The 13,785-nt window shown below is 68.5% G+C and overlaps 1 protein-coding gene across 5 annotated transcripts; it reads left to right on the top strand.

Annotated features, from left to right (window-relative positions):
* Positions 1-1,870: 1,870 nt before the first annotated feature.
* Positions 1,871-13,568, top strand: AMHR2 (anti-Mullerian hormone receptor type 2). 5 transcript variants are annotated; one of them, XM_071799986.1, is made up of 14 exons: positions 1,871-1,950; positions 2,408-2,560; positions 3,534-3,698; positions 4,400-4,492; positions 4,937-5,046; positions 6,351-6,575; positions 7,424-7,538; positions 7,611-7,771; positions 8,966-9,113; positions 9,195-9,331; positions 10,490-10,681; positions 11,786-11,825; positions 11,917-12,221; positions 12,334-13,568. In XM_071799986.1, exons 1-14 carry the CDS (start codon positions 1,938-1,940, stop codon positions 12,373-12,375), a joined length of 1,899 nt encoding a protein of 632 aa, XP_071656087.1. In that variant the 5' UTR covers positions 1,871-1,937; the 3' UTR covers positions 12,376-13,568. The 5 variants fall into 5 exon arrangements, with proteins under 5 accessions (XP_071656087.1, XP_071656089.1, XP_071656091.1 ...); XM_071799988.1 differs by lacking the exon at positions 4,400-4,492; XM_071799990.1 differs by lacking the exon at positions 10,490-10,681.
* The last annotated feature ends 217 nt before the right edge of the window (positions 13,569-13,785 follow it).

Here is a 13,785-nt window from a genome sequence, read left to right as displayed (position 1 = left end):
ACACGTCATGGGTCTGGGGACACATTGGGGTCTGGGGACACCTGGGGGTCCTGGCAACACAATTTGGGGACTGTAGACATATGGGGGACACAAGGGGGACCTGGGGACACAGTTTGGGGGCTGGGGACACATTGGGGTCTGGGGACACATGGGGGTCCTGGCAACACACTGGGGACATGGGGACACGTTATGGGCCTGGGGACACAATTTGGGGACTGTAGACATATGGGGGACACAGTTTGGGACCTGGGGACACATGAGGGGCCTGGGGACACATTGGGGCGCTGGGGACACAATTTGGGGACTGGGGACACGTGGGGGTCCTGGGGATACATTGGGGACACATGGGGGGGCTGTAGACACATGGGGGGACCCAGGGACACATTGGGGACCTGGGGACACATGGGGGGCCTGGGGACACATTGGGGTCTGGGGACACATTTTGGGGACTGGGGACACATAGGGGGACTGTAAACACATGGGGGTACCTGGGGACACAATTTGGGGACAGATGGGGGGACCTGGGGCCACTTGGGGGGACCTGGACACACATGGGGGACCTGGGGACACATTTTGGGGGCTGGGGACACATTTTGGGGGCTGGGGACACAATTTTGGGGCTGGGGACACATGGGGGGACCCAGGGACACATTTTGGGGGGCTGGGGACACATTGGGGACCCAGAGACACATGGGGGGGCTGTGGACACATGGGGACACCCAGGGACACATGGGGACACATTGAGGGGACCCAGGGACACTTGGGGGACCTGGGGACACATTTTGGGGACTGTGGACCATATGGGGGGGACTGAGGACACATGGAGGGACCTGGGGACACATGGGGGTCTGAGGACACATTTTGGGGGCTGGGGACACATGGGGGAGTGGGGACACATTGGGGACCCAGGAACACTTTGGGGAGGCTGGGGACACTTGGGGTGGGCTTGGGACACATGGGGAGACCTGGGGACATATTTTGGGGGCTGGGGACACATGGAGGGACCCAGGGACACGTTGAGGACCTGGGGACACACTGAGGGGACCCAGGGACACATGGGGGGGCTGGGGGCACATTGGGGACCTGGGGACACATTTTGGGGACTGGGGACACATTTTGGGGACTGGGGACATATGGGGAGACTGGGGACACATGAGGGGCTGTAGACACATGGGGGGGCTGGGGGCACATTGGGGACCTGGGGACACATTGAGGGGACTTGGGGACACATTGGGGACCTGGGGACACATTGAGGGGACCCAGGGACACATGGGGGGGCTGGGGGCACATTGGGGACCTGGGGACACATTGAGGACCTGGGGACACATTGAGGGGACCCAGGGACACATGGGGGGCTGGGGGCACATTGGGGACTGTGGACACATGGGGGGGACCTGGGGACACATTGAGAGATTGGGGACACATGGGAGAGCCAGGGGACACTTGGGGGTGGACTTGGGATACATGGGGGGGACCTGAGGGGACACCGAGGCCTTCAGGGGTCCCCAAGAGTAGTGGGGCCACCCCACCCCGGACGCCTGGGTCCCCTCCAGGTGTGGGGGCCCCGTGTCACCGCGTGGGACCCACGGGGACCCTGTGGGTGTGGGGGGGTGGGCCCCCCCTTGTCCTCCTGCTCCTCACCTGTGGGACCTGGGGACACATGGGGGGGGGACATTGAGGGGGGGACATTGGGGGGGGACCCCCGGCCGAGTGGGGAAACTGAGGCAGGGGCACCATGGGGATGCGGCCGTTGTTTCGGGGGGGGGGGGTGTTGGTGCGGGGGGTGTTTGGGGGGGGGGTGTTGGTGCGGGGGGGGTGACTCGGGGGGGGTGGTGCCCACCCTGCCCCCCCCGCTCGTTCTCCTCCCCTTGCGGGGGCAGCTCCTTCCTCCTCCTCCTCCTCCTCCTCCTCCTCACTCGCATCCTGCAGGGGCACCCATGGGGCTGCCAGGTGCGTTGGGGGGGGGGGGGGGCACATTTTGGGGGCTGTTACATCCTTGGGGGGGGGGGTAAAATTACTTTTGGGGGGGTAGAATTATTGGGGGGGGTCGAATTAATTTTTTGGGGGGGTAGCGTTAATTTTTTGGGGTGGTTCATTATTTTGGGGGGGGGGGTAGAACTTTTGTTACCGGGCAGAATTGGCTTTGGGGTGGGAGATTTGTTCTTAGAGGGGTGAAAATTTGGGGGGGGAGTTAGGAAATTGGGGGGGGTAGGAAATTTTTTTGGGGGGTGTAGGAATCTTTTGGGGGGGTAGAATTATTTTGGGGGGGGTAGAATTATTTTGGGGGGGTAGAATTATTTTTTGGGGGTAGAATGATTTGTGTAGGGTGGGATTTTGTTCTTTGGGGATGGGATTGATTTTGGGGGGGGTCCAGGCGTGGTCACCACCGTGTGCCCCCCCCCCCCAGGCCCCCACAACCTGAGCTGCGTCTCGTACAAGGACCCCAGTGTCCGGGGGGGGTTGGGGGGTGCGGGGGGGGCCCCCCAAGCTGGGACCGTTCGCTGCCCCCCCGGCCAGTGCTGCATTGGGATCTGGAACCAGAGCCGGGTGCTGGTGCAGGGTGAGACCCCTGGGGGGGGCACAAAATTGGGGGGGGGGGCAGAAGGGGCCTGATCCTGGGGGGGCTTCAGTTCCATCTTGGGGGGGCTGAATGGGGCCTGATTCTGTCCTGGGGGGCGGGAATAGGGGGAGAAGGGGGCAGATTTTGCCCTGGGGGGGTGTGAACAGGGGCTGATTCTGGAACGGGGGGGGGCTCATTCTGACCCTGGTGGGGGGAAATGGGGGTAGAAGGGGCCTGATTCTGTCCGGGGGGGGGGTGAATAGGGGGAGAAGGGACCCGATCCTGGCTTGGGGGGGGCTGATTTTGTCCCTGGGGGGGGCGCATGTCCTGGCCTTGAGGGGGCTGAATGGGGGCAGAAGGGGCCTGATTCTGTCCTGGGGGGGGCACATGGGGGTAGAAGGGGGCAGATTTTGTCCTGGGGAAGGGGGTCTGAACAGGGCCTGATCCTGGCGAGGAGGGGGGGGGGGGGTCTCCTGACATGGGGGGGGGTGATTTTGTCCCCTGGAGGGGGGGGAATTTGTCCTGACAATGGGGGGGTTTCTGAGAAGGGGAAGAAGGGGCCCGATCCTGCCCTGGGTAAGGGCCCGATCCTGGCCTGGGGGGGGTTAAATGTGGGCAGAAGGGGCCCGATCCTGCCCGGGGGGGGTTAAATGTGGGCAGAAGGGGCCCGATCCTGCCCTGGGTAGGGGCCCGATCCTGCCCGGGGGGGGTAAATGTGGGCAGAAGGGGCCCGATCCCGCCTTTGCCGGGGGGGTTCGGCGCGGGGGGGTTCCCGGCCACCTGGGGCTCCTCCCGGCCGCTGCTCTTGACCTTGGCCTTGAGAAGCGGCTCCAGCGGCGTGCGGGGGGGGGTGGGGGGGAACGGGCTGGGGGGCCCGGCCGGGGGGGTCATGGGGCCGGGGGTGGGGGGGGACCCCGGCGGGTCCCCTGTTTTGTCCCTGGGGGGGTCCCGGTGACGCTGCCGCTGTCCCCAGGCTGCTGGGGGGGCGGGGGGGCCGCCTGTCCCGCTGCCACCTGCACCCCCAGCCCCGCGGGCCCCCCCGGGGGCAGCGTCCTCGTCTGCCTGTGCCGCGGTCACCTCTGCAACGGCAACGGCACCGGGGCCCCCCTGGCGCCGGGGGGGCCCCAGCACGGCCCCGGTACGGGGGGGACTGGGGGGGCGGGGGGGACGGGGGGGGACACACTGGGAGGACAAGGGGGAAACTGGGGACACATGGAGGGGGTTGGGGACACATTGGGGACCTGGGGACAGGTGAGGGGACCTGGGGACACTTGGGGGTGGACTTGGGACATATGGGGAGACCTGGGGACACATGGGGGACCCAGAGACACATGGGGGACCCGGGGACACATGGGGGACCCGGGGACACATGGGGGAGGTTGGGGACACATGGAGGGGACCTGGGGACACATTGGGGACCCGGGGACACATGGAGGGGGTTGGGGACACATTGAGGACCTGGGGACACATGGGGGGACCTGGGGGCACTTGGGGGTGGACTTGGGACATATGGGGGGACCTGGGGACACATGGGGGACCCAGGGACACATTGGGGACCCGGGGACACATGGAGGGGGTTGGGGACACATTGGGGACCTGGGGGCACTTGGGGGTGGACTTGGGACATATGGGGAGGCTGGGGACACATTGGGGACCCAGGGACACATTGGGGACCCAGGGACACATGGGGGGGCTGGGGCCATATGGGGGGATATATCAGGGATGCTGAGACCTTCAGGGGTCCCCAAGAGAAGGGGGGCACCCCACGCCACCCCACCCCGGACGCCTGGGTCCCCGGCGGGTGTGGGGGCCCCGTGTCACCATGACCTCTGTCCCCAGCGCCCGGTCGCGTGGGACCCGTGGGGACCCTGTGGCTGTGGGGGGCCGGGCCCCCCCTCATCCTCCTCATCCTCACCTGTGGGGCCGTCCTGGGTACGGACACCGTGGGGGGACACGGGGGACATGGAGGGGACACAGGGGGGACATCGGGGGACACGGGAGGACACAGGGGGACACGGGAGAGACACGAGGGGGACACTGGGGGGGACACAGGGGGACACTGGGGGGACACAGGAGGACATGGGGGGACACAGGAGGACACGGGTGGGACATGGGGGGACACAGGAGGACATGGGGGGACACTGGGGGACATGGAATGACAGGGGAGGACACGGGGGGGGACACGGGCCACCCGCTGCCCTGCGTCTCCTCCATGTCCTTGGGTGTGGGGGTCCCCCAATGCCACATCCCTGGTGTCCCCAGGGTGGGGGTCTCCTGGGTGTGGGGGGGTCCCCGGTGCTGTGTCACCCAGTGTCCCCCAGGCGGGGGGTACTGGGGGTCCCTGGTGTCCCCGTGTCACCCGTGTCCCCGTTCCAGGGCTGCGACGGGCAAGGACCCACCCGGGGCGGCTCCCGCGGCGGGGGGCGCGGCTCAGGGCCCCCCCGGGGCCCCCCAGCCCGGAGCTGCCTGCGCTGCGCTTCCTGCAGGTGGGGGCGCCCATGGGAGCCGGGGGGGGCACCCGCTGGGGGCACCCATGGGGGGCAGTGGATCAGGGTGGGCACAGGGCTGGGGGTGCTGGGGGGGCTGTTGGGTTTGGGGGACCCTGGGGCTGGGGACACCCATGGGTGCTGGGAACCCCCTGTCCCTGGGGCTGGGCCCCCACCAGAGGTGACACCCGGGGTATCCCCTGTATGTCACCCGTGGGTGCGTGGGGTGGGGTCACCCATGGGTGCCTGGGGACTCCTGGACATGGGGGTGTCTGGGATGGGATCACCCATGGGTCCCTGGGGATGGTACCCCCGGGTCTGGGGGTGTCTGGTGTCACCTGTGGGTCCCTGGGTCTGTCCCCCCCCCCAGCAGTGTCCCCGTGGTGTCCCCCATGGGTGCCCAGGGCTGGATCCCCGGGTGTGGGGGTGTCTGGGATGGGGTCACCCATGGAGATGGGGATCCCCGGGTGCGGGGGGACTGGGGACACCCATGGGTGCTCGGGGCTGCATCCCTGAGTCTGTGCCCATCCCGCGGTGTCCCCAGTGCCACCCATAGGTGCCCAGGGCTGGATCCCCGGGTGCGGGGGGACTGGGGCCACCCCTGGGTGCCCGGGGCAGTGTCCCTGGGTCTGTCCCCCCTCCCCGCGGTGTCCCCTGTGCCACCCCTGGGTGCCGAGGCTGTATCCCCGGGTCTGCCCCCCGCCTCGCGGTGTCCCCACGGTGTCCCGGTGCCACCCCTGGGTGCCCGAGGCGGTCTCCCCGCGGTCTCCCCGGTGCCACCCATGGATGCCCGGGGCGGTGTCCCCGCGGTGTCCCCGCGGTGTCCCGGTGCCACCCATGGGTGCCCGGGGCGGTGTCCCCGCGGTGTCCCCGCCGTGTCCCGGTGCCACCCATGGGTGCCCGGGGCGGTGTCCCCGCGGTGTCCCCGCCGTGTCCCGGTGCCACCCATGGGTGCCCGGGGCGGTGTCCCCGCGGTGTCCCCGCCGTGTCCCGGTGCCACCCATGGGTGCCCGAGGCGGTGTCCCCGCGGTGTCCCGGTGCCACCCATGGATGCCCGGGGCGGTGTCCCCGTGGTGTCCCCACGGTGTCCCCGCCGTGTCCCGGTGCCACCCATTGGTGCCCGGGGCGGTGTCCCCGCGGTGTCCCCGCGGTGTCCCCGCCGTGTCCCGGTGCCACCCATGGGTTACCGGGGCGGTGTCCCCGCGGTGTCCCCGCCGTGTCCCGGTGCCACCCATTGGTGCCCGGGGCGGTGTCCCCGCGGTGTCCCCGCCGTGTCCCGGTGCCACCCACGGTGCCGCCCGCAGGTGCTGCAGAGGGGCCGCTTCTCGGCCGTGTGGCGGGGCACCCTGCACCAGCGGCCCGTGGCCATCAAGGCGTTCGCGGCGGGGGGCGCCGGGCGCTTCGCGGCCGAGCGGGCGGTGCTGGCGCTGCCGCTCATGGAGCACGACAATGTCACCCGGCTGCTGGGGACACGGGCGGCCGGGCCCCGCGCGAGGGGGGGGCTGCTGGTGCTGCAGCTCTGCCCGGGGGTGAGAGACACGGGGGGCGGGTGCTAGGGGTGCACATGGGTGTGCACGGGGTGCTAAGGGTGCACATGGGTGCATGGGGTGCACATGGGTGTGCACGGGGTGCTGAGGGTGCACATGGGTGCACATGGGTGCTAAGGGTGCACATGGGTGTGCACGGGGTGCTGAGGGTGCACATGGGTGCACATGGGTGCTAAGGGTACGCATGGGTGTGCACGGGGTGCTGAGGGTGCACATGGGTGCTAAGGGTGCACATGGGTGTGCATGGGGTGTTAAGGGTGCACATGGGTGCTAAGGGTGCACATGGGTGTGCATGGGGTGCTAAGGGTGCACATGGGTGCATGGGGTGCACATGGGTGTGCATGGGGTGCTCAGGGTGTACATGGGGTGCTAAGGGTGCACATGGGGATGCATGGGGTGCTAAGGGTGTACATGGGGTGCTAGGTGTGCTGGGGGTGCATGGGTGTGCATAAGGTGCCGAGGGTGCACATGGGTGTGCATGGGGTGCTAAGGGTGCACATGGGTGCATGGGGTGCACATGGGTGTGCATGGGGTGCTAAGGGTGCACATGGGTGTGCACGGGGTGCTGGGGGTGTGCATGGGTGTGCATAAGGTGCTAAGGGTTCATATAGAGATGAATGGGTGCTGGGTGAGCATGGGGTATCGGGGTGCACACAGGTGTGCACGGGGCGCTTGGGGTGTGCATGGGGTGCTCAGGGTGCACACGCGTGTGCTGGGGCTGCTCCTCTTGCACGCGCGTGTGCCGGGGCTGCCGAGGTGCCTGCGCCCTGTGAGCTGGGGGGGGACAGAGGGGCCGCCCCGTGTCCCCACGCGTGTCCCCGTGTCCCCAGGGCTCCCTGCGCCACTTCCTGGGCCAGCACGTGGGGACGTGGGCCACCAGCGTGCGCCTGGCGCTGTCCCTGGCGCGCGGGCTGGCCTTCCTGCACCAGGAGCAATGGCGCGACGGTGAGTGCCCCGCGCGCCCCCGGCCTCCGCGGGCTGTCCCCGCGTGTCCCCACGCGTCACCGTGTCCCCCAGGCCTCTACAAGCCCAGCGTGGTGCACCGGGACCTGAGCAGCCAGAACGTGCTGGTGCGGGAGGACGGGACCTGCGCCATCGGGGACTTCGGGCTGGCGCTGGCGCTGCCACCGCGCGCCCAGAGTGGCACCGGCGCCCGCCACGCCGTGCCCATCCGCAAGGTGTGGGGACGGGATGGGGACGGGGACAGGGAGGGGGACAGAGAGGGGGATGGAGAAGGGGATGGGGATGGTGCTGGGGACAGGGGGACAGGGAAAGGGACAGAGAGGGGGACGAGGATGGGGATGGAGAAGGGACTGGGGATAGGGGGACAGGGAGAGGGACAAAGAGGGGGACGAGGATGGGGATGGAGAAGGGGATGGGGACGGCGCTGCTGGCAGCGGGTGCAGATGCAAGGGCAGCCCTGGTGCAAGCTGAGCGTTCATCCATGTGCAAGCACAGCCCTGGTGCAAGGCTCACCCTGGTGCACATGCGTGCACAGCCCTGGTGCAAGGCTCACGCTGATGCACACGTGTGCACAGCCCTGGTGCAAGGCTCACGCTGATGCACACGTGTGCACAGCCCTGGTGCAAGGCTCACCCTGGTGCACACGTGTGCACAGCCCTGGTGCAAGGCTCACCCTGGTGCACGTGCGTGCACAGCCCTGGTGCAAGGCTCACGCTGATGCACACGTGTGCACAGCCCTGGTGCAAGGCTCACCCTGGTGCACACGCGTGCACAGCCCTGGTGCAAACCTTATCCTCGTGCGTGTGCACACGGCCCCGGTGCAAGCCTCGCCGCGTTGCACATACACGTGTGCCCTTGGTACAAGCTGTACCCTTGTGCGCGTGCACGCACGACGCTTGTGCAGCCCTTAACCCTCGTGCACGTGTGCACGCAGGCCTAGTGCAGCCCTTAACCCTCGTGCATGTGCACACATAACCCTGGTGCAACCCTTAGTCCTTGTGCACGTGCACACGTGACCCTCGTGCAACCCTTAACCCTCGTGCACATGTGCACACAGCCCTAGTGCAACCCTTAACCCTCATACATGTGCACACATAATCCTGGTGCAACCCTTAGCCCTCGTGCACCCCTCAACCCTCGTGCACATGCACACATGACCCTGGTGCACCCCTCAACCCTTGTGCACATGCACATGCAGCCCTAGTGCACCCCTCAACCCTCGTGCACCCCTCAACCCTCGTGCACACGCACACACGACCCTGGTGCACCCCTCAACCCTCGTGCACATGCACACGCAGCCCTGGCGCAACCCTTAGCCCTGGTGCCCATGCCTGCGTGGTCCCTGCACAAGCCCCCGTGCCCTGACCCCATCCCTGTGCCCCCCGTGCCCCCCACCCCGTGGTGCTCAGGCGGGCACCCAGCGCTACCTGGCGCCCGAGATCCTGGATGAGAGCCTGGACCTGCGCTGGTGGGGCCGCGCGCTGCTCCAAGCCGACGTCTACGCCCTGGCGCTGCTGCTCTGGGAGATCCTGTCGCGCTGCCAGGCGCTCAGCCCCGGTGAGCACCCATGGGTGCCCCCCACACACCCCGGGACCCCCATCCCCCGGCCGCCCGCTGAGCCCCGGCCGTGCCCCCCAGGAGCCCCCGTGCCCGCGTTCCGCCTGGCGTACGAGGCCGAGCTGGGTCCCAGCCCCACGGGCGCGGAGCTGCGGCGCTTGGCCGTGGACGAGGGACGGCGGCCGCTCATCCCCCCCGCCTGGCACCGCGGCCCCCCGGTCAGTGAGCACCCGCGGGCGTGGGGTCCTGGGGGTGTCCTTGGGGTGCACAGGGTGCACGTGGGTTGGGGGTCCCTGTTTGGGTGTCCCCAGGGTACTCATGGCTGGGGGGGTCCCTGTTTGGGTGTCCCTGGGGTGCACAGGGTGCACATGGACTGGGGGTCCCTGTTTGGGTGTCCCCAGGGTACTCATGGCTGGGGGGGTCCCTGTCTGGGTGTCCCCGGGGTGCACAGGGTGCACACGGACTGGGGGTCCCTGTTTGGGTGTCCCTGGGGTGCACAGGGTGCACACGGACTGGGGGTCCCTGTTTGGGTGTCCCTGGGGTGCACAGGGTGCACATGGACTGGGGGTCCCTGTTTGGGTGTCCCCGGGGTGCACAGGGTGCACGTGGATTGGGGGTTCACGTTTGGGTGTCCCCAGGGTGCTCATGGCCGGGGGGGGTCCTGTGGGGATGTCCCCGGGGTGCACACGGGTTGGGGGTCCCTGTTTGGGTGTCCCCGGGGTGCACAGGGTGCACGTGGATTGGGGGTTCATGTTTGGGTGTCCCTGGGGTGCACAGGGTGCATGTGGACTGGGGGTTCATGTTTGGGTGTCCCCGGGGTGCACGGGGTGCACGTGGGTTGGGGGTCCCTATTTGGGTGCCCCCAGGGTACTCATGGCCGGGGGGGTCCTGTGGGGATGTCCCCGGGGTGCACACGGGTTGGGGGTCCCTGTTTGGGTGTCCCCAGAGTACTCATGGCTGGGGGGGTCCTGCGGGGGTGTCCCTGGGGTGCTGGGGGTGCCCATGGCTGGGGGGGTCCCGTCTGGGTATCCATGGGGTGTTTGGGGGTGCACAGGGTGTCCATGCCCAGGGGGTCCCTGTGCAGGTACCCAGGGGCGTTTGGGGGGGACCCAGGGGTGCCCCTGCCCAATGTTGGGGTTCATTCTTGGGTGCATCATGTCCAGGGGGCCCCTGCCTGGTGGGGGGGGCCCTGTTTTGGGGTCCCCCTGCCCGCGGGTGCTGTCTGTGCTCGGGGGGGGAGTCGCTGCCTTAGGGGGGTGTCTGTACTTGGGGGTGGTCCCGATGTCCCCCACTGACCCGGGGGGGGTTTCCTGCTGATCTGGGGGGGGGTCCCGGCTGACCCGGGGTGTCCCCCGCTGACCGGGGGGGTCGCTCAGCCCGGGGGGGCCCTGCCCGAGCTGCTGGAGGATTGTTGGGACCCGGACCCCGAGGCGCGGCTCTCGGCCGAGCGGGCGCTGCAGCGGCTGCAGCGCTTGGCTGCGGGGCCCCCCCCGCCGCCCCCCGGGACCGACACCCCCCCGGGGGACCCCGGCGTCCGGGCCGCCGCCCCCCCCGCAGCGGAGCGAGAGGTGGGTGCGGGGGAAACTGCGGCACGGGGGGAGGTGGGAGGGACCCAGGCGTCCCGAGGGACCCAGGCGTTCCGAGGGACCCAGGCGTCCCGGATCGCTGTCCCCGTGTCACGCCCGCCCGCCCCCCCCCGCGAAACGGACACTTTGTCCCGCCCCGGGGAGGACCCAGGCGTCCGGCCCCTCCCCCGCTTCCTGCGGGCGGGGCCGCGGTCGGAGAGGAGGCGGCAGGTGGGAGAGGGACCCCCCCGGGACCTCCCTGCACCCCCAGAGCCCCCAGCACCCCCCCCGGGACCTCCCTGCACCCCCAGAGCCCCCAGCACCCCCCCCGGGACCTCCCTGCACCCCCAGAGCCCCCAGCACCCCCTCCGGGACCTCCCTGCACCCCCAGAGCCCCCAGCACCCCCCCCGGGACCTCCCTGCACTCCCAGAGCCCCCAGCACCCCCCCGGGACCCACCTTGCACCCCCAGATCCCTCTGCACCCCCACCAGGATCCCCCCCTGCACCCCCAGACCTTCTTGCACCCCCCCAGGACCCCCCTTGCACCCCCAGATCCTTCTTCACCCCCCCCGCACCCCCAGACCCCCCTGAACCCCCCCGGCACCCCCCCTGCACCCCCAGAGCCCTCTGCACCCCCACACCCCCCTGCACCCCCCCCGGACCCCACTTGCACCCCCAGATCCTTCTTCACCCCCCCCGCACCCCCAGACCCCCCTGCACCCCCACCGGGATCCCCCCTGCACCCCCAGACCCTCTTGCACCCCCCCGCGACCCCCCCGTTCCCTTCTACACCCCCAAATTCTTCTTGACCCCCCCCATTTACCCCCCAACCTCCCCTCCACACCCCCAGACCCCCCCATGCACCCCCAAATCCCCTGACCCCCCCGTAGCACCCAGACCCCCCCAGCCCTGACCCCCCCGTGACCCTGAGCCCCCCCGTACCCCCAGTGTCCCCTCCCAACCCCCAAATTCCCCCCTGTCCCCCCAAACCCCCATTGACCCCAGTGACTCAGTTGCCCCTCGGAGGCAGCTGGGGGGGTCCCCACAGATTTGGGGGGGTCCCCAGGGGTGTTGGGGGGTTCCCACTCACCATGTGTCCCCCCCAGGTCCCGGATCTGTCACTCACCATGTGGGACCCCAGTGCAGGTAAATGTGGGGGGGACACCCCCAAAATGTTGGGGGGCTGCTGAGGGGATTGGGGACCCCTCCTCAATTTTCTCTTTTCCCCCCCATCCAGGGCAGCCGCCCCCCCCCAACCCCGTGTACCCCCCAAATCCCATGTACCCCCCCCAGCCGCCGCCCCCCAACCCCGTGTACCCCCCCCAGCCCACGTACCCCCAGCCCGGGGTCCCCCCAAACACAATGGGGGGGGCCGGGCAGCCCCCCTACCCCCCAGGGGCTCCCTTGGGGCCCCCCCCAGGGTGCGCCCCCCCACTGCAGCCCCCCCACCCAGGGGTGCCCCCCCCGTACCCCCCCATGCTGGACAAGAAGGCGGCGAAGAAGCTGAAGAAGAAGATGAAGAAGGCTCAGAAGAAGCACAAGGTGACGGGGGGGGACACATGGGGGGCACACATGGGGGGCACACATGGGGGGACACACACAAGGGGGTCACCCCAGCCCCCCAGGTGCTCATGGCCGTCCTGTCCCCCCCCAGGGCTCTTCCTCCTCCTCCTCCTCCAGCAGCGACTCCGACTGAGGCCACCAGCAGCTCCTGAACGGCCACCACGGCCACCCGTGTCCTCCTGTCACCAACGGGGACCACCTGGGACCCCCCGTGTTCTCCTGTGTCCACCTGGGACCTCCCGTGTCCATCCATGACCACCCAGGACCACCCGTGTTCACCCATGACCACCCAGGACCTCCCATGTTCTCCTGTGTCCACCTGGGACCTCCCATGTCCATCCATGACCAACCAGGACCTCCCGTGTTCTCCTGTGACCACCCGTGTCCATCCATGACCACCCAGGACCTCCCGTGTTCTCCTGTGTCCACCTGGGACCTCCCATGTCCATCCATGACCAACCAGGACCTCCCGTGCTCTCCTGTGACCACCCGTGTCCATCCATGACCACCCAGGACCTCCCGTGTTCTCCTGTGACCACCCAGGACCTCCCGTGTTCTCCTGGGACCACCCATGTCCATCCATGACCACCCAGGACCTCCCGTGTTCTCCTGTGTCCACCCGTGTCCATCCATGACCACCCAGGACCTTCCGTGTTCTCCTGTGACCACCCAGGACCTCCCGTGTTCTCCTGGGACCACCCATGTCCATCCATGACCACCCAGGACCTCCCGTGTTCTCCTGGGACCACCCGTGTTCATCCATGACCACCCAGGACCACCCGTGTTCTCCTGGGACCACCCATGTCCATCCATGACCACCCAGGACCACCCGTGTTCTCCTGTGACCACCCGTGTCCATCCATGACCACCCAGGACCACCCGTGTTCTCCTGTGACCACCCGTGTTCATCCATGACCACCCAGGACCACCCGTGTTCTCCTGGGACCACCCGTGTCCATCCATGACCACCCAGGACCTCCCGTGTTCTCCTGTGACCACCCGTGTCCATCCATGACCACCCAGGACCTCCCATGTTCTGTGTCAACCCATGTCCCTCCATGACCACCCAGGACCACCCGTGTCCATTCATGACCACCCAGGACCACCCATGATGACCCACGTCCACCCGTGACCACCCATGTCCATCCATGACCACCTGGAACACCCCACGATGACCCACGTCCACCCGTGTTCTCCTGTGTCCGTCCGTGACCACGTGTGACCCCCCATGACCACCCATGTCCCCTGCACCCCGGGGACGCCCCCTGGGTGCAGGGGGGGACTGGGTGCCCCTGTTACCCCCCAATAAAGCCCTGGGACACCCCACCCGTGTCAGTGTCTGCTTTGTGGGGGGGGACACACATGGGGTGGGGAGGGGGACACGCAGCTGCTGTCATGGCTTTATTGCCCCCCCATTGCCCCCCTAATCCCCTCCATTGCCCCTCACGCTCCTTTTGCCCCCTCAACCCCCCTTGCCCCCCACCCCCATTCCCCTATTGCCCCCCATCCCACCCCATCCAGGAGTTCAGGAGGGACCCAGGAG

The sequence above is a fragment of the Patagioenas fasciata genome, chromosome 28 (assembly GCF_037038585.1).
Source record: "Patagioenas fasciata isolate bPatFas1 chromosome 28, bPatFas1.hap1, whole genome shotgun sequence".
Lineage (NCBI taxonomy): Eukaryota > Metazoa > Chordata > Aves > Columbiformes > Columbidae > Patagioenas > Patagioenas fasciata.
The sequence above is the reverse complement of the archived record's forward strand: the minus strand, read 5'-3'. Positions and strand labels throughout refer to the sequence as shown.